We start from the raw sequence: 19,549 nt of genomic DNA, 5'->3' as shown, positions 1-19,549 counted from the left end.
CTTTTGAATTTTTGTCCAAACCTCAGATATTTTATTTATTTTACATAGGTATATCAATCATTACATAGTGTAGTATAAAACAAAGTCGATGTCGCATCTAACAGTACATAAATAAAGAAAGAAGACTTTTTGGCTCTGATACCGTAACGGTCTATCAATTATGAATTTATTATACCTAATCTAGATATTTTATATTCGCAATGCTACATACATTGTAATATCCGCCTCCATTCATTGTAACGGTGGAGGGACTAAATAGTTGAATAAAACTGAATAAGCAGTTGCTCCACTCTATAGGTATGCGTCGTCGTCGTATGCTGTTCATTTTTTCACTCGTTTTGGCGCCAAGAGAGGGTCACATAGTCGTGGTCAAGTTAAGAACTTATAATTTAATTTTGATGACAATAGATACAAGTAAAAAGTAGGTATTATATTAATGTACGTAAGTACTGTACTTAAAAATATTTATTCTTTATTGTACATTTGAAAAACTTAACACTTAAGGACTTGTACATATACACGTACATACTGCCATTTTCTCTTAAAGACATCCAGAGAAGCACTATTTATCAAATACGCGGGGTGCACCGACCTTTGACCTTATAACAGCTGATTCGCGCGTAACGAATTAAATTATTTACATTACTATTTTATAGTGGATATTTCACTATAAAATATTATTAGTTCTGTAGATTATGACATAATAGCATAGTTTACATGATTTTAAGGGAAACATACGATAAAATAAATTCCCGTATAATGTAAAAGATAAAAAATGGTTATTGTTGGTTATCCTTGAGAGATAGACATATACCATCACGGACTTTTTTGTTGACCTTATTTTGATACATCTCAAAGCACTAGACAATACGCATTTTCATTAAACAGTATTGTATTTTTTTTATTTATTTAACTTTAATGCACAAAAAAAATTGTACATGTACATTTATCTTGCCGCGTTATTTACCAGGCGATATGATGGTAAAGATTATTGGCGGTGCACTTAATATAAATAAGAAATGTCAAAAAAAGATTTCGAAAGAAAATAAAGATAAGCACAATATACATGTCTATAACAAAATAACAATATACATCTCATAAATATATAACCCATAAATGTATAAATAAATACATAATGATCCGATAATCAAATTATAAGTACAGACTCCAATTGAAAGTAAGAAAAACAGAAAATATAGAGAGAACTATAGGGATATAACAGAAAGATGTTAAAAAAGTATCATAGTAAAAAAGTTATCTCTCTATTTGTTTCTGTTTAAATGAATTTATTACATTATTATATATATTGGCATACGACTTGTTACCATTAATTTTTTTGATATATACATCTATACATGTAAATAAAATTGGAGCATCAGCTTTTGTAATATTGAAATATTTTTTACTACTTGCATATGAATATAAATCCGGTACATACACCAAAATAACATATTTTACAAGTTTTGTCTGTATATATCTGTCTGTTTGTTCCGGCTAATCTACAAATAGGCACCGATTTTGAGAACATTTTTGGAAGTACATGGAAAGCAATAGAATTTTACGCTACGTTATTTTAGAAATATAAAAAAAATTTCACGATCGCTGAGTGTTAGTTTATAATACCGAGATTTAATATTTAAGTTGCTATTATGTTATTGACAAAATTTTACTGTAATATGTATTATAATCAACAATTTGTATATTTTGGATGAATAAATAAATAAATAAATAATAATATACATCTATACATATAAATAAAATTGGAGTGTCTGTTTGTAATATTGAAATAACCGATTTTACTACATGCATATGAATATATATAAGGTACATATACCAAAATAACAATTTTTATAATTTTACTGTCTGTCTGTCGGTCTGTTTGTTCCGGCTAATCTCTGAAATGGCTGGACAATTTAATGGATTCTTTTTGGCAGGTAGCTGATTTATAAGAATTGAGGTGTTTTTTTTTTAGAAAAATAAAAATTCCACGCGGAACAGCTTGTTTTTAATAAAAACAACCAGTGGTACTTGAGAATGTTGAAGCCTGTTGTTTGTAATATTGAAATAACCGTTTTTTTTACTTGCATATGAATATAAATACAGTATAATACACCAAAATAACATATTTTCAATTTTTGTCCGTCTGTCTGTTTGTTCCAGCTAATCTAGTGAAATGGCTGGACCGATTTTGACGTACTTTTTTTAGGTAGCAATGTAATAATAAACCTAGTAACAGGCTACTTTTATTTTAAAATAAAGTTAAAAACCATGGACGAATAAACAGCTTGTATAATATATTAGAGATACCTACGTGTTTTTTTATTGATGACTAGCTGTACACGGATTTCGTCCGAGAATGTTTTTTCTAAAATATAAGAGTTAAATTCCACGCGGTACATTATTGTCGGTAGTTGATATAGCACACATATTGATTCCTGCTTGGTGGTCGAGGGTTCGATTCCTCGCACGCTGCAAACATTTGTATTCATGAGTATGATTGTAACGGTCTGGGTGTTTTCTATGTATAGATAATATATATGTATTTACGAAAAAAAATCTTTGTATTTATATCAGTACCCATAACATAATCTTCAGCTAGCTTAACTTGGGTCTAGATGAAGCTGTGTGAATTGTCCTGAGATTACTATTATTATTAATTGGTACACAGGTAAACTACTAACTAGGCCATATTGGTGTTGTTTGTTATGGTGAAAAAACTAGTATATATATAAGTTACACGTACAATTTCAAAGACTTATTTCTTCAAAACTACTGGCTATTCTGAAATAAAACTTTAGGGTTTGTATATGTAATGTTTGCATATAAAATATGATTAAAGGTTACCAGTGTATTTACACTTTTACTGAACAAACAGAGTTGTTTAATAGTGAAAATATTGTGTGGAAGACATCAATTACTTTCAGTACATGTATAGCTTTTCTCTTTTCCTAATTATTATTATTATTAAGTTTAAAGTGGTTGAATTTTACGTAAGGGGTATTTATACATTATTTCTAATTTACCATTTATTTTAAGTTTTTTAAACTCTATTCATCGAGACCTATCTAATGAGTCCAAACACGATATTTCTGCTGTAAGTTTTCGAAGAGTATGTTCATCATCTGATAATACTGGTGCCAACATGAAGTCAAGGTTAACAGATAACTAATTACTTTTATTTCGTCAAAATCTTTAGATTACGTATAATAAATTCATAATATCGCTACCTATTCAAATCAAAACAAGTATTAGGTACTTCATGTACTAGTATATAAATTCATCAACACACAAGTAAATGATTTTTAAATATATTCAGAGCCAAAAAATCTTTGTGCATTTAAAAAAAATTGCCGATACGGATTCACTATTGCAGGAAATTGTTGAAAAAATATATATCGCGTATAGGTATCTACTACTATCGACGAATACATTTGGCAACAACGCGCAACATATGCGATGTTGCCGTTCCGGCCGAGACCATGCCGGAACGGCAACATCGCATATTAGAATACAAAGATAGTGATAGAAAGAGAGAGACAGTGGAATCAGCAATATCTACGGATCGTGGCTGGATCAACTAAGTGTGCAAGTTTATATAAATGTATATATATATATATACATTTGTCTTTAATTCAAAGGAAATATAAATAATGAACGCATCACATTTAAAACAGTATAAATAGTTAATAATTTAATAATAAGTTAATAGTTTAATAAGTACGTACGTAATATTATCACATGGTAACAGCACGTATTATGGCAAAAATAAACATCGGCTGATTTGAAAAGATTTATTATAGTAATAATAGTAATCTCAGGACAATTCACACAGCTTCATCTAGACCCAAGTTAAGCTAGCTGAAGATTATGTTATGGGTACTAGACAACTGATATAAATACAAAGATTTTTTTTCGTAAATACATATATATTATCTATACATAGAAAACACCCAGACCGTTACAAACAATCATACTTATGAATACAAATGTTTGCAGCGTGCGAGGAATCGAACCCTCGACCACCAAGCATAAAAAGAATTTCCGAATTTAGGTAATTTGGAATCAAAGCAGTGTGCTAGCTAAATCGCTAGACTACCGACAACTAGCTGTACCACGTGGAATTTAACTTCTTATATTTTAGAAAAATAAAGTTAAATTCCACACGGACGAAATTCCGTGTACAGCTAGTCATCAATAAAAAAACACGTAGGTATCTCTAATATATTATACAGTAGCTGTTCCCGCGACTTCGTCCACGTGGTTTTTAACTTTATTTTTCTAAAATAAAAGTAGCCTAAGTTACTAGGTAGTAGCCTTATTACATCAGCTACCTGCCAAAAAAAGTCCCGTCAAAATCGGTCCAGCCATTTCAGAGATTAGCCGGAACAAACAGACAGACGGACAAAAATTGTAAAATATGTTATTTTGGTGTATGTACCTACCGTATTTATATTCATATGCAAGTAGTAAAAAACGGTTATTTCAATATTACAAACAACAGGCTTCAACATTCTCAAGTACCACAAAAAAGATGTTTTTATTAAAAACAAGCTGTTCCCGCGACTTCGTCCGCGTGGAATTAAACTTTATTTTTCTAAAATAAAAGTAACCTAAGTTACTCCTTATAAATCAGCTACCTGCCAAAAAGAAGTACCGTCAAAATCGGTCCAGCCATTTCAGAGATTAGCCGGAACAAACAGACCGACAGACAGACAGACTAAAATTATAAAAATTGTTATTTTGGTATATGTACCTTATATATATTCATATGCATGTAGTAAAAAACGGTTATTTCAATATTACAAACAGACACTCCAATTTTATTTGTATGTATAGATGTATAGATTATTATTTATTTATTTATTTATTCATCCAAAATAATACAAATTGTGTAGGATAACGTAATAGTAACATTACAGTAAAATTTTGTCAACAACATAATAGCAACTTAAATATTAAATCTCGGTATATCTATAGACTAGCTGGCCCCAGCGACTTCGTCCGCGTGAAATTTTATTTTATTTTTCTAAAATAACAGTAGCGTAAGTTACTCCTTAAAAACTGACCTTACATCAGCTACTTGCCAAAAAAAGTCCCGTCAAAATCGGTCCAGCTATTTCAGAGATTAGCCGGAACAAACAGACAGACAGACAGACAAAACTTGTAAAATATGTTATTTTGGTGTATGTACCGGATTTATATTCATATGCAAGTAGTAAAAACGGTTATTTCAATATTACAAACAGACACTCCAATTTTATTTACATGTATAGATGTATAGATTAAAAAAAAAAGTAACAGTCATAAGGCTAGTCGTATGCCTAATATATATAATAATGTAATAAATTCATTTAAACAGAAATTGCGGGAATATTATTTAAATTTGTAACTTTTTTACTGTCCTTCTCCTTTTTTAACATCTTTCTGTTATATCCCTATAGTTCTCTCTATATTTTCTGTTTTTCTTACTTTCAATTTGAGACTGTACTTATAATTTGATTATCAGATCATTATGTATTTATTAGATATTAACTATTATATTATGCATAAAAAATATTTGTAATAAAAAAGAAAATACATTTAAAATGTTTTACTTGTTGTGTTAGTTATTTATAAGATCTTACTATAATTGTTAGCTGCTTTACAATTTAGAAAGTACAATAGGTAATGTAAATTAAAATTAATTGAATACTTAACAACGTTTTGTTCGATTAAATTCATTTAATTATTAAAATAGTTAATTTAAAATTAGAATAAAGACAAAAAAAAAAATAACAAAAAAAAATCGGTGGCGGGAATCGAACCTTGAGCGTCCGTTTGGTAAGTTGATTTAAAATTCAAAGGCTTATTTCTTCGAAATTACTGGTCATTTTGCAATAATACTTAGGGTTCGCATACCCTTATCGGATACTACTACTACACGGAGTTTCGTCAAAATAAAATATCTAGGTTAGGTATAATAAATTCATAATTAATAGACCGTTACGGTATCTGTATATATTCGGATCAAAACAAGTACTATGAAATAAGAACGAGTATATAAATTGATTAACACAAGTAATTGATTTTTGAAATATATTCAGAGCCAAAAAGTCTTGTTTCTTTATTTATGTACTTGTTAGATGCGACAGCGACTTTGTTTTATACTATACTATGTAATGATTGATATACCTAAAATAAATAAAATATCTGAGGTTTGGACAAAAACTCAAAGGGTAATTTATTTTGAAAAAGTATTTTGAAAATACCTATTTTGCTTTTACTGTTATAGTACTTTAACTGTTATGTTTTAAGTAACAATGTTTAATTATAATTAATACTACTGCACCAACACTCCGATCGTGCAAAAAAATTTGCTGTTTCATTATTTTTTAGTTCAATTAGTGGTCTACCTAAGTCCTGGGCTAAGGGGGGGAGAGTCATGACGCCCCCATGACTCCCATGACCTCCATGACGCTCCCCCCTGGATCCGCCGTTGCGTCTTCTCTTTATTCGCTCAGTAACTTTGTTACAAAAGAAAAGATTCCCGTCCAAAAAATAATAAGTATTGAGGTTTGATCTGGAGTCACGTTACTCCAGACTGATTTCTATAAATATTTAGATTAGATAGACTATTATTCTTGAAATACTAGCTAGACATTATTAAGTTACTGTAGCCATAATGTAGTAGCCCAAACGTGCCAATGAGGAAGCCCTTGGCAAATGCTGCACCCTGATTGGCCCGTTTGAATTGGATCAAGAACTGCTCGTATGCCAAAAAGGTGGATTTGTATAAAATCGTGTATAAATCGCTTAATTATTATTATTACTCGTCGTGACAGTTGTGGCTCAAAACGGATCAACATTTATATATGGTCAGCTGGCATTAGATCAACAAAAGGCCTCCGGATCAACAAGTGAAAATGGATCAACAAAAAACTACCTATACGGCACGTCTGAGCCACAAAGTGCCCAAGGGGATATTTATATATATATATATATATATATATATATATATGTGAAAGTGAGTTTTGTTTATCTGTTTATTTGTTATATTTATAGCAGCTACGATGGGGCCGCTATTATTTAAGTATATTGTGTTCTTTGGAGTAGCAGCATCAATTAGAGGGGGGTGAATAGACACCAGTGGTGACTATTTATATTAACGAAGTATTTAATAATAATAATAATCTCAGGACAATTCACACAGCGCCATCTAGACCCAAGTTAAGTTAGCTAAAGTTTGTGTTATGGGTACTAGACAACTGATACATATACATAGATTTTTTTTTCGTAAATACATACATATTATACATAGAATACACCCAGACCGATACAAACAATTATACTCATGAATACAAATGTTTGTGCCGTGCGAGGAATCGAACCCGCGAGTTCATGCGTCCCTTCCTCCTTCATTCTTTCCAAATATACGTGCACTAGGGGGGAAAGGAATTGTTAGTAATGTGGACTCATGACCCCATTACCATCAATGTCCCATGTCGTGTTGACCTCCACGCGGTTCCCCCTGTAAACCATCGTGATATATTCTCGGTGAATTTGTCACGATGGGCTAACTGACCTGACCTCGTGCTCATCTTATCATCCTCCACTGGTGCCCCGCCAGCGCAAACCGTTAGCGCAGGCGCGTGCACTATTCCATTATCTTCTACCAGAAATTTTACCAAAAAAACAGACTTCAGTGTCTACAACGCCATCTAGTTTCTGAGTGAGATAATAACCACAATATATGTTTAATTAATATGATTTACGCCTATAAACTTGAAGTAAATATATAAATAGTAAAGCTTAAAACTTATTAATTAATGTATGTTCTAGAAGTTTCATGTAATTACAGTCCTACGTACCATAAGTTTTTTTTCGGACTACTCTGCTATTGGCCGTAGCTGGCCTTTACAGCTTCACCGGACGTTAGGGGCGAGTGCAGATGGCACTCCAAACCCGCGGAAGGACTTATGGAGCGGCTGAAGGCCAACTCCTGCCTGACGGATACGACTTTAGTCTGAGGGCACCACTAGGGGTTCGAACCTCGGCTCAGGCCGTCGTAATTTCGATCCCCGTTTGAATTGGACGGGGGATCGATCGGAGGGGTACAGTTTAAAAATTGTCACGATATTGTGTGCACAATTCAGTTCGGAGTATGTATTATGTTTCTTGGTTTCAACGCTGTATGTGTTTATTTTTGGGAAATAAAAAGCCTCTGCAGTTATAATACCTTTTATTGTAACAAATTATTTGTGCCGTATCTTTTTTCTGTAAGATGTATCATCTTCTTTAGCGTCGTCATAATACCGTTTTTGTTCACCTTTAATTATTTCTTTATTTCTAGAATATTTATAGTCACTTTTATCATACTGTCTGCTGTCTCTCGATGAAGGTCTATCCTTGTAACTTTTGTAATATGATTCTTCTGGATCTTTTTTCCTTTCATTGTAATATTTATTATCTTCTCTATTTGTATACATTTTCTTGTATTTCTCGTCGATATGATGGTGTTTCTTTTCCCTGTCATTATCATATTTATTTCTATTATCTAAATTTCGTTTATCATATTTCTCTTTCTCCCGATGAATGTCTTTTTTATCTTTCCTTCTGTCTCTCCAATCTCTATTTCTGTCATGCGCTTTATTATCGTATCTATTTCTGTCACCTCCATCTTGATCTTCTTTGTATCTTTTTGGAGACGTATCATATCTGTTATCTCTCTTTTGTTTATGTCTGGAATAGATTTCAGATTTGTACTTGTCTAACTTGTTACCATTAATTTTGTGATTATCTTGTTTACTTTCCTCGGCATCAGCTTTGTGAGGGATATTTGGTTTTATTGCTGTTTCACTAACTTCTGTATATATCTCCATCTAGAAATTACAAAAGGCAATTATAGAACATTTTAGAAGTACATGGAAAGCAAAGAATTTGCCAGAACACAGAAATAGTAAAAAAAAAAGAAAAATGATTGAGTGTTGTTTTTTTAATGACCTCAATTTAATAATATAGTCTAGTGTATTTATCTGAAACTTAAGATTTAATATGTATTATAACAATTATGTGTAATCATTTGAAAAAAGCAAGAGTAGAATTTCTTGTCAGTTCGTCTCGGCTCGATCTAAATTCCAAACTGATGTAAGATTATATTATTAATATTGTAGTTGAAATGAGAAGGGTTCTTTTTCTAGAAAATCCCTTACACAAAGTAACAAAACGAAATAATATCAATGTTTACTTTTAACACAGCGACATATAGTATGCAGTTCGTGTACTTATTCTTAATACAAGTTCTACATAAACTAACAAACTTATACATTTATAATAGACTTACATCAATCAACATTGAGAGATCGAGAATGTTGTACGAGCTAACATCGTACATTATTTCGCGGCGTTGATATTTCATTATAATTTTTTTTATTTTACCAAAATCAGTTTGCTATTAGTAATCAAGAATGCCGCGGGTACAAATTTATTATTAACCAATATTAACCTGTTTAATTAACAGTTTTATCAGTATTTTTTATTCTTATTTATCTTATTATAGTTTCAGTTACCCCGAACAATGGTCCTTCGAGTCGGATAACCATGAAAATTAAACATCAGTTACAATTAGGTTAATTTAGTGTACGATCCCTCTCAATGTATTGACAACTTTGACGGCTTCTGTACTCTACCGATTTGACATACCGCCTTACTTCCAAATTTCATATTATGTATGTATTTACAAAAAAAATCTATCAGCTATCGATTACCTATTTTTTTAAGGATTTTCTGTTATTGTCAGTAGCACTGCGACCTATATCTATTGTGCTCGCCTTTTTTTTCAAAGAATAGAGTACCCATAACACAATGAATGGCTTGGGACTAGACATCGCTTAGCCGGTGATTGTTCAGGATTAGAATAATAGATTCTCGCTTCTTTGATACGCCAGCAATAAACTTAGTGATTTTGTTGGAACTCATTTAGTATATAAAAGTAATGACCTGTGTTTTAATAACATCCCGCAGCACGTCCGAGTAGTTCCGCGTCTTGGCGGCGACGCGGTACTTTGTACGGCGCCGCTTCATGTTCCGCAGCTCTGCCAACACTTCCAGCCTGGATTTGGTGCCGGCCGATTTTGAATCATCGCCGCTGGAACTGAAGATTTTTAGTTTAAATGTTGTAACAATTTATAACAAGTATATTTTTTATTATCAATATGTTTGTGATGTTTGCTGGAATTTTTGGTGCTCTTCAATGAAGTTTGTATTTTAAAGATTATAAAAATATATTTATTATGCGAATAACATTAAAATATTAAATTGTGAAATAATAGGTTACGTGACGTCGATTCTGATAAAAACTTATCAGTTGTCTAGTACCCATAACACAAGCTTTAGGTAGCTTAATTTGGGTCTAGATGGTACTGTGTGAATTATCTTGAGACTTGATATTTATTACAATGCTTACCTTGGCAGAGCCAAATCAGCAAGATCATGGCAAGATGGCACAGCCTTAACAACAGCGTCGTATACAGCGCGTCTCTCGTCTGCTGAGTACACGGTCTGCAGTCTACCCAGTGTCAACGGCTCCGTTCCATCACATCCTGTACCTTATTGTTGAGGAAACTTACTTTAACATTTTTTAAAGGATTATGATGGGATAATGCTTCTTGTTCTAACTTTATATTAGCAAAGCACCAGTGGAAATCAGATGTATTGTTAACTACTTAATAGATTTATTACGCCCAAACTATAACAATTAGTGAACACTAGGCTTCCAAACGAGTTCGGATATAGCATTCAATACCTGATGATGCTTTGTTCAGTGTAGACTCAATAGCGGTCAGGATTTATTCACCAATAGAGGTCATAATGCTTCCAGTAGTGATGATCAATTTTCTGCATGTTGTGATAAATTAAGAATTTATTATAATTCCTTATGAATTTGTTTTATCACGTTTTATCATAATTAATAATAAGCAGGATTGTGTAGAGGTTGATTTAACTTAGAAATTGCTTGCAATAAGACTAGTCCACACTAACTACCCTCCTCTTTAAAAGAAGTAGGGTATGTAATTTTTTTATAACTAGAATGGAAAATGGATCACTTAATGGTGACAAAGAGGGGACTACACTGCTGATTTTCTCTAAGTGTACCTCGGGGGGAAATGTACATACTATATCAAAAGGATACATTAGTAGAGTGCCAAATTAAGCAAAGTATCATTAGAACTGCAAAAATAAAAACATCATGTCAAGCCAAAAACATCAGTAGACATAAATATTATTATTATGAGAATATTATAAGTTTAATTACCTTTTCTGAATGATGGATCACTATTTGATGCAGCATTTATTATTTTCTGTATATCACATTTATCTGAAATTATGAATTTAAATTATGATTAGCTATATTTAGTCATTTATTCAACAATACTTAGATATAGTAACTTACTATTAGTTAGAATGATAAGTTTTGTACATAAATAAAAAAATGAATGAAATAAAATAATTCTAAAACTATAAAGAATCATAACATTCACTATTTATTAGGAATAATTTTTATCTTTATTAATAATGTAGTTAGATTATATGTGTATGCATGTATATATATATATATTAAATGACTGATGAATTTAATTAAAATATTGGAGTGTAATAATTAAAAATTAATTTAATATTACATACACCAAGAACCTGCTTTGTAGCTGATTGAAATGATATATAACACTGGAATTATATAGTATGGAAATGACATAATAATCCTCAGTAATTGTGATATATGCACCCATGTCTATGGTATCTCCATACCATAGACATTACATGAAGAATAAAAAAGGAATTCAGTTGCATTTCTCCTCAGTTCTTCTCTATTGAATCTGTATAATGAATTGGATGGTAGTTTTCCCCTACATTTTCATTCATAAGGTGCTGAAAAGGTCCTAGAATACATTATTTTCTCTTTGATTTCATCTGATATCTGCGGAGCTTGGTTGCCACTCTAGTTGTATTAAATATTAAAAAATATGCCATAACCCTTTCAGACCAGAATAATTTTTTTACATCGGATGGATTTGGTAAATGCCATGCATCTAAAGTATAATGAGAAAGAAAATTGCCATTAATTTTTTAAAACAAATTAGTAGTACTAAATTGAATATTTATAAGTGAAAAAATGACTACTATAGTTTTCAATTAGAAATTATAAAATCATTTTAAATTATATTTTATGTCTACGATTGGCACACCAGTTTTGAATGGGTTATTGAAGAGGCTAAGATATAAGTGACCATACTCAATGTAACAAGAGTGTTTGCATTAACGTCAGGAGGATCTGGTAGTAGCACATCTTCTTTAGAGTAGCCGAGATGCTTAAGCAGACACTGCTTCTCATGTTCGACCTTTGTATGGGTGGGTATTCTGTGGTTGATGTCATATTTACATGACTCCATACAGCCATTCTAAAATAGTGATAGTTAACAGTTAGAGGGTAGTATTACTGTATCAATATAAAGAGAGAGATTCTACTATCTGAAATGTAACTCTAAAATACACAGTATTTTTTTTCTGAAATGAATACATAATTTTGTATAATACATTTTTATTTTTAAATATAAAGGTATCTGCATAATAACAGTTGCACCTCATCACAGCATATACTGAACCTATGACACAACACCTTAGTGTTCCAAATTGTCTTTAATAATGTATTTTTATATATTGTAAGTGTTATAAAATAAACATATTTTCTTTCTTCTTTCATAATTAAAAAAAATATTCGAAGTTGTACATTCTTCTATAGTGGCATAGGCTTCTTCTATAGGCTATATCTATATTATGTATACAGGGTTAGCTGCAAAGATTCTGACGGTAAAAATTTGATTATTCATAAGGTCTCACAAATTTTGAAGTTTCCAAACGTTTTATATGTTATCAAAAACTCTGTTATAAATAAACTCCGAACGGAGCCGAGGTGACCACAAATACAAATTATTAATTTTTTCTGCAGACTAATTTACCTGAGTTAGACCCTTCCTGTCCCATTGGAGACTTTGCAGGATCATCGTCACTTCAGCTTCTACGTCTTGTACGTACAATTTCAAATCCATTAACTGTTTTTGTCTAATCTCCATTTTACAAATAGGTACCCGTGAATATAATGTACACCGATAAATTATCAAACAGCATTTAGTTATAGATAGTAATCTGTGAATTTAAATTTATATAATGATTATACATTTAGATTTTATAAACAAATACATTCTGTGACAAACTATAAAAGAATTTTGACGTAACCACAGATTGAGAGAGCACAGATAGAGAAACAGTCTACCACAGATACGGAACAACATTCGCTTTAGATTTAATTTTTTTCCAAACCTAATTAGAATAATGCCGCTCTATAACAGATGTGACTGTCAATATGACAGCTGACGTTTCTATAAGTATGTATAGATATCTATAATACATTTGCATACGAATGTCAGTTCATTCACTTTACTCTGTATTTGAACATTGTGGGACGTGTGCTTTCGCAAAAAGATTTTTAATGTCTTGAAAATGGCAGATTCCGAGGTAAATGTTAGCTTTTAGTTTTTGAATGTACAGTGAAATTATGAATAGAGTATTTACTTATTTATATCTGGGCAGGTTTTAAAAAGGTTGAAGGATATACCATTCAAAATCCAGACCGCAAGTTTGAAGGGAAGACGTGACGTGCTCGAGGATATTCAGGATGTTCTCTCTACTCCAGGTATATTGATTATTGCTTATATATTCGTAGCTACATTGCATATTGTATATAGCAGTCTAGGCATCTAGATGGCGACACAGTGCACTAGGTCTGCCTGGGTCGTGTTGACCTAACTTAGCTGTATTGATCCGGCACTCCAGATATTATTGCCCGGAGGTGCATGTCGGTCAAACAAATATAGCTCGTATGATGAATGTTCCGAATAATTAATATTGCAAGGGACCAATTCACTTACTATTATTACTTAACATGAAACAAAGAGTTTTTTATTTTCAATAAGTGATGCACTTCATTTTTTCTTTAAGTTAAACTGAATGCACATGTTTATTATACTTTTTTAAATATTAAACTGTTTGATTTTAGAATCCAACACAATACTTTTTTTTTAATGTTGATTATTTTATTAATATTACAGATATTGTGCAATTGATAACAAATATTGAGAAGTAGCAATTCATGTATTAAATATTATAACCTTATTATATGAATGAATGAAACAAGTTTTTATATAATATAGTTAGTGTATAACAAGGCTGGCTGGCTGGCTGCAGTTTCTTTTGTTGGTCTTTGTTCCAGTTTTGTTATTCACATTCAACTGCGTATAAAAATGAATATAATACAGGAGTTGAAGAATTTATTACGAAATAAATATTTTTTTTCTAGTTTCTAATTTTTTTTTCTTCTTTTTGTATTATACATATTTAGATGACCCTATACATCTAAAAGATAATGATGTACATATAGAGTTCTGGAGATCAGTATGTTGTCAGTTTTTAAATATTCTAAAATGTTGAAGCTTAACAATGCACCATAGTACATGAAGAACGAAGAAGTGTATGCAAGTGATTATTATCTGTTAATCTACTGCTTATGAAGAAATAACAGTTTTCTGAGGCAAATAAACAAGCTTCATCACCATCATCATTTCAGCCCGGAATACGTCAAAACAAAAGCTTAAATGAAATAAATACCGCATACGGAAATTGACTATGACTGTAAATCTACATTATTATTTGAATATTTTAATCTACATAGACTTTATAGGAAGTGGGCACTTCTGTCTCTCCTTTTCACTTATTTCGCCATAAATGCAGTTCTTTGTAAACTGTATTTTAATTCATGATATATCATATGGCAGATTACAGGATGTAGGACTATTACACCATCGAAAGGTCTGGAATGGCATTGTATGAGGATGAGGGGGCTGGGCTGGTTACCTCGGGTGTCCCTTGACAAACTAATGTCGCCAGAGCTATTCAGCTATTGGCTTCTTTGATACTCTGGTTACATTTAGAAAAAGAAAACTGGTGTAATTAAACTAGAAAGGCATGACAATGCCTTGCAATGCTAATATGTATGTAGTAATACTGTGTTGTTTTATTCTATTAATGTAATATAGATTTATAATTCTCTGATTTTTAATTAATTTAATTAAGACATAAAAATAAATGGTATCATGGGGATATATATTATATAAAAAAATTAGGTAACAATGTTTTGTATGTAACTATTATATAAAAAAAGCAGTGATTCCCAAAGTCACAAGACCATCTATAACAAACTGCAAGGGGTCTATATAATCATCTTGTTTTTTAAAACACTAAACTTAATCAGTTAGAATATTCTACAAAAAATCAATACCAAGTATTCTTCACAAAACATAAAAATATACTACAACACAAAAATGTATGATCTAAAGAATAAAAGATGAAAACAATCACATAGTGTGGTCTTTCCTCGCCTAGATCCTACTGGAAATTCTATAAAATATTTTCTTTTTAAACATCATCACTAATTAGTTATCATCACTTATAAGAGTACAAGAATAAAAAAGAGACTGATGGACTGTGTGAAAGATGATATGGGAAGAAGTGAATAAATAACGAGATGACTGTGAACAGGAATGAATGGAAGAGAAAAGCATACACACGAGAGAAACATCCCAAATTAATGGGAAACACACTGACCTCAAATTAATAGGATAAGGAAGAAGCAGATGATGATAATTATTTGTTATTGATATAGGTATCACAGAGCCGGCAGTACGGTTTGTGTGCCGGGTGCTGGGCTCTACCCTGCACCGGTACCGTGACGCCACCTCGCAGTCGTACGTGAAGGATCTGCTCGCGTACCTGGCCACCAACCATAGGGAATGGACGCTGCGCAGCTTTCTACCAGTGCTCCTTGATATATCTGAGCAATTGAAAAATATATCAACATCGTAAGTACTGAGTTATTATCGATCTGTCTATCATTCATTATCACACTATCTCTACCCGCGACTTCGCACGCGTGGAATTTAACTTTATTTTTCTAAAATAAAAGATTTTGTCTAAAATGTAAGTAGCCTAAGTTACCCCTTATTACATTAGTTACCTGCCAATAAAAGTACCGTCACAAACGGTCCAGCCATTTCAGAGATTAGCTGAAACAAACAGACAGACAATAATGTATGTACGGTAATTATATTCATATGCACGTAGTAAAAAACGGTTACTTCAATATTACAAACAGACACTCCAATTTTATTTATATGTATAAATAATAAAAATATTTGTAGAAGAAATTTGATACCACGCGAACGAAGTCACGGGCATAGCTAGTGTGTAATAAAAATATAGATGACCTCAGTGGTCCAGCAGTTTAGCATACTTCCAATGGTCGAGGGTTCGATTCCTCATACGATGTAAACAATTCATGATTATTTGTAAAAAATAGAACCATGACAAGTTCAGAAAGCATATTGTTTACTGCACTTGCACCTTAATGCGCATATTTATCTATTGTCATTCTATGAACATAATCAATACATAACAGCTTGTATCAATCTGGCTGTTTTTATGTATGATATGTATGTAGTTACAAAAAAAAGAGAATATGTATTTGTATCAGTTGTCTAGTAACCATAACACAAATGTAAAGTCTGCAGAAGACTAGATAATTTATTTTTTTAGTGTAAGTTAGATTTTATTATTTGGGTGTTACTCAGGGCAGAATCTAGGCCCCATAAATAATGTTATGCCTTATTTTTAAAACATACTATTTTTGTATACTTTCAGTAAAAGCATATCTCAGAGTGGTCTGTATGCGCTGCGATGGTCAACAGTGCTGGTGAATAATTCCCTCACTGCCAAGGAGGAGGATGATGTCGACTACAAGTCACTGGTTCTATCACAGGCCAACCTGCTGGCAGTGGTCACCGCATACGGCAATAAGAGGAAAAATGACAAGGCATACTCTATGGTATGAAATTTATTAGCAGAGAATCAGTGTTAGACACATAAAAATCTACTTATCATACACACAATACCTAACTAAAATACGGATATAAAGTTCTCTCACAATGTTTTAACAAAACTCCCAAACAACGTGACTGATTGTTATTGAATTTTTTTTATAATTAGTAGATCAAATCAAATCATATTTATTTGACATAAACATAGGTTTATATTAGTTGTTATTGTAATATCTGAGAACAGGATGAAACTATGTTTTATACGCTTAAGGTTATCACATCACAACTTTTTTTTTATTTTTGATCAATATTTTTGTTGTACTTAATGTAATTATGATTCTGCATTAAAAATATACTTTATTTTAACATTTTAATTTATGTATTAACAATACATAAATTGAAATCACAACGCTATTATCAAAAAATTTGATATTTTTAAAATATTAAAAGAAGGTATTTTCATTATTACTCGGTATCGTTAAACTAGTTGCGTATAACCCCCACTCATATCTTCTCTGTATAAAAGGGAGGGCTTTTGTCCCTCCGATCGATCCCCCATCCACCCCTCTGATCGATCCCACGTCCAATTCAACGGGGATCGATGTTACGACGGCCTGAGCCGAGGTTCGAACCCCTAGTGGTGCCCTCAGACTAAAGTCGTATCCGTCAGGCGGAAGTTGGCCTACAGCCGCTCCATAAGTCCTTCCGCGGGTTTGGAGTGCCATCTGCCCATATCGTCCGGTGAAGCTGTAAAGGCCAGCTGCGGCCAACAGCATTAGAGTTGTCCAAAAAAAAAGCCACGGCATTCGGTCTTTGAACTCAGGTGCTGGTTGTATTTTAAATGCTAAAGTTAATTGTGTTAGAGACATAGTTAAATTAATGCTATATAGTTGTTATTTTATTATAATACTTTTACTAGTACATAGAGTTGACATATCTGACAGTATATAGCAAAATAGTTTTTGCCGACTCCGCGAGTTTTTAATAAAAGCACATACAAATAAAAATATATAACATATGTTTGTAGCTACACACCTCGTGGTGCGCCATCGGCAGTAAGTTGGGCAAGTGGCTCGAGGTGCTGGTGGCGCAGGCAGCCGACTCAGGGCCACACGTGTGTGTTGCGTTCTCCGCTCTCTGCAGGCACTATAAACAAGTTGGAGATGAACAAACTATCTCGCAGCACAAGGTAATTAAAGCTTTTATGATTTATATACTATAAATAATGCTCATGTGACATCCCTGGTGTTTCAGACGTATATATGTTACAGTGACCGATTACCATATACCCAAGGGCGGATCCAGTTTGGCCCCAGGTCACATAGTCGTGGTCAAGTGTCTTATAATTTAATTTTGATAACAATAGATACAAGTAAAAAGTAGGTATTTTATTAATGTACGTAAGTACAAAAAATATTTATATTTTAAAAATATTTATTATTTATTGTACGCTTAAAAAACTTAACACATAATAACTTGTACATATACACATACATATTACCATCTTCTCTTGAAGACATCCAGAGAAGAACTATTTATATATAATTAATTAAATATTGAAGGTATGTAGTTAAAATAAATCTGTATGGTGACAAAATATATAAATAAAATCATTATATTTAATTAGTGGTCCTAAGTCCTGGGCTCAGGGGGTCATGACCCCCATAACCCCCCCTGGATCCGCTGTTGCATATACCATACAGGCCGTATGGTTGTTTGACACCATTGTTGTATATAAAATTTTAGTGCCAAATAACCATGTGATCCATTTAATGGAAAATAGTCAATATTCCCTATAGACGCAGGAAACACAAAGACTTGCCGAACAATAAAAAACTTAATATATCCTTTTTGAAAACTCTATAATAAACTAAACTAATCCTAAATAATTGTTCTGCATACACAATGGTTGATAAATAGGCCATCATGTCTGCAGAATAATTGTTTAGGTTCCCAAAATATAATGTAATATTTTAATTATAAAATAAATATGTTTATAATTTTGCTTTCCAGTAAGAAATAAATATGTATAATAAGATCGATATACGACACACATTAATTTTGACTTTGAATAATTTAAACAGGCAAAAATGTTGGAGAGCTTCATAAAGAGCCTGATCAGCGTGAAGTGTCGCCCCAACTCCAATTACATCAAAGGCTGCTGGGACTTGCTGCACATGTTGGACTGCAATGAAGTGCACGAGAAGCTGCTGCCCGCGCTGCACAAGGCCATGCTCAGGAGCCCGGAGACCATCATACAGGCTGTCGGAGAGGTCATAGCCAATCTGGACGTCGATCTGGACGGTATCGCTGTGGATATTGGAAAGAGCTTGATTGGTGAGCACAATATTTGATTTACAATAATTCTATATAAGAGTTTGATTGTAGAGGCATGGTTATTATGTAACTGAAATGGCAAACAAGCAAAGGATTAAAAGTAGCAACCGTCACCTTTATCCGGTACGAAGGACCAAAGAATGTAGATGTTTAAGGCCACAGTTTCGTGATAATGATGGTGATTAATTGATTAATTGATAAGGGTTTTTGGTAAATAAAACCGCCTTGGTTGAATGCTACTGGAACACTGA

At 32.3% G+C, this 19,549-nt stretch overlaps 2 protein-coding genes across 2 annotated transcripts in view; one reads left to right on the top strand and one right to left on the bottom strand.

The window, feature by feature from the left end:
- Positions 1-8,210: 8,210 nt before the first annotated feature.
- Positions 8,211-13,259, bottom strand: LOC131854121 (U11/U12 small nuclear ribonucleoprotein 48 kDa protein-like). Its single transcript, XM_059205252.1, has 6 exons — positions 12,993-13,259; positions 12,269-12,434; positions 11,291-11,353; positions 10,442-10,583; positions 9,976-10,129; positions 8,211-8,858 (listed from the first exon to the last, which is right to left on the bottom strand). Exons 1-6 carry the CDS (start codon positions 13,104-13,106, stop codon positions 8,232-8,234), a joined length of 1,266 nt encoding a protein of 421 aa, XP_059061235.1. The 5' UTR covers positions 13,107-13,259; the 3' UTR covers positions 8,211-8,231.
- A 205-nt stretch (positions 13,260-13,464) lies between these two features.
- The window catches only part of LOC131854150 (stalled ribosome sensor GCN1), a 64,170-nt gene continuing 58,085 nt past the window's right edge, over positions 13,465-19,549 (top strand). Inside the window, 6 exon segments of the mRNA XM_059205283.1 lie at positions 13,465-13,548; positions 13,624-13,726; positions 15,752-15,947; positions 16,786-16,969; positions 17,989-18,150; positions 19,046-19,298. Of these exon segments, the coding sequence (XP_059061266.1) occupies positions 13,534-13,548; positions 13,624-13,726; positions 15,752-15,947; positions 16,786-16,969; positions 17,989-18,150; positions 19,046-19,298 (913 nt within the window). The 5' untranslated portion in view covers positions 13,465-13,533.

This window comes from Achroia grisella, unplaced genomic scaffold (genome assembly GCF_030625045.1).
Source record: "Achroia grisella isolate CSIRO2021 unplaced genomic scaffold, CSIRO_AGI_Agris_v1 utg970, whole genome shotgun sequence".
Taxonomy (NCBI): domain Eukaryota; kingdom Metazoa; phylum Arthropoda; class Insecta; order Lepidoptera; family Pyralidae; genus Achroia; species Achroia grisella.
The sequence above is the reverse complement of the archived record's forward strand: the minus strand, read 5'-3'. Positions and strand labels throughout refer to the sequence as shown.

What these genes read in the sequence shown, in the direction of transcription:
- LOC131854121 (XM_059205252.1), bottom strand. Translation starts at nt 13,106, where the DNA reads ATGGAGATTAGACAAAAACAGTTAATGGATTTGAAATTGTACGTACAA. An exon ending in ACAGGAAGGGTCTAACTCAG is followed by an intron (nt 12,435 to 12,992) that starts GTAAATTAGTCT and finishes TCACTATTTTAG; the next exon opens with AATGGCTGTATGGAGTCATG. An exon ending in GCTGATTTGGCTCTGCCAAG is followed by an intron (nt 10,130 to 10,441) that starts GTAAGCATTGTA and finishes AAAAATCTTCAG; the next exon opens with TTCCAGCGGCGATGATTCAA.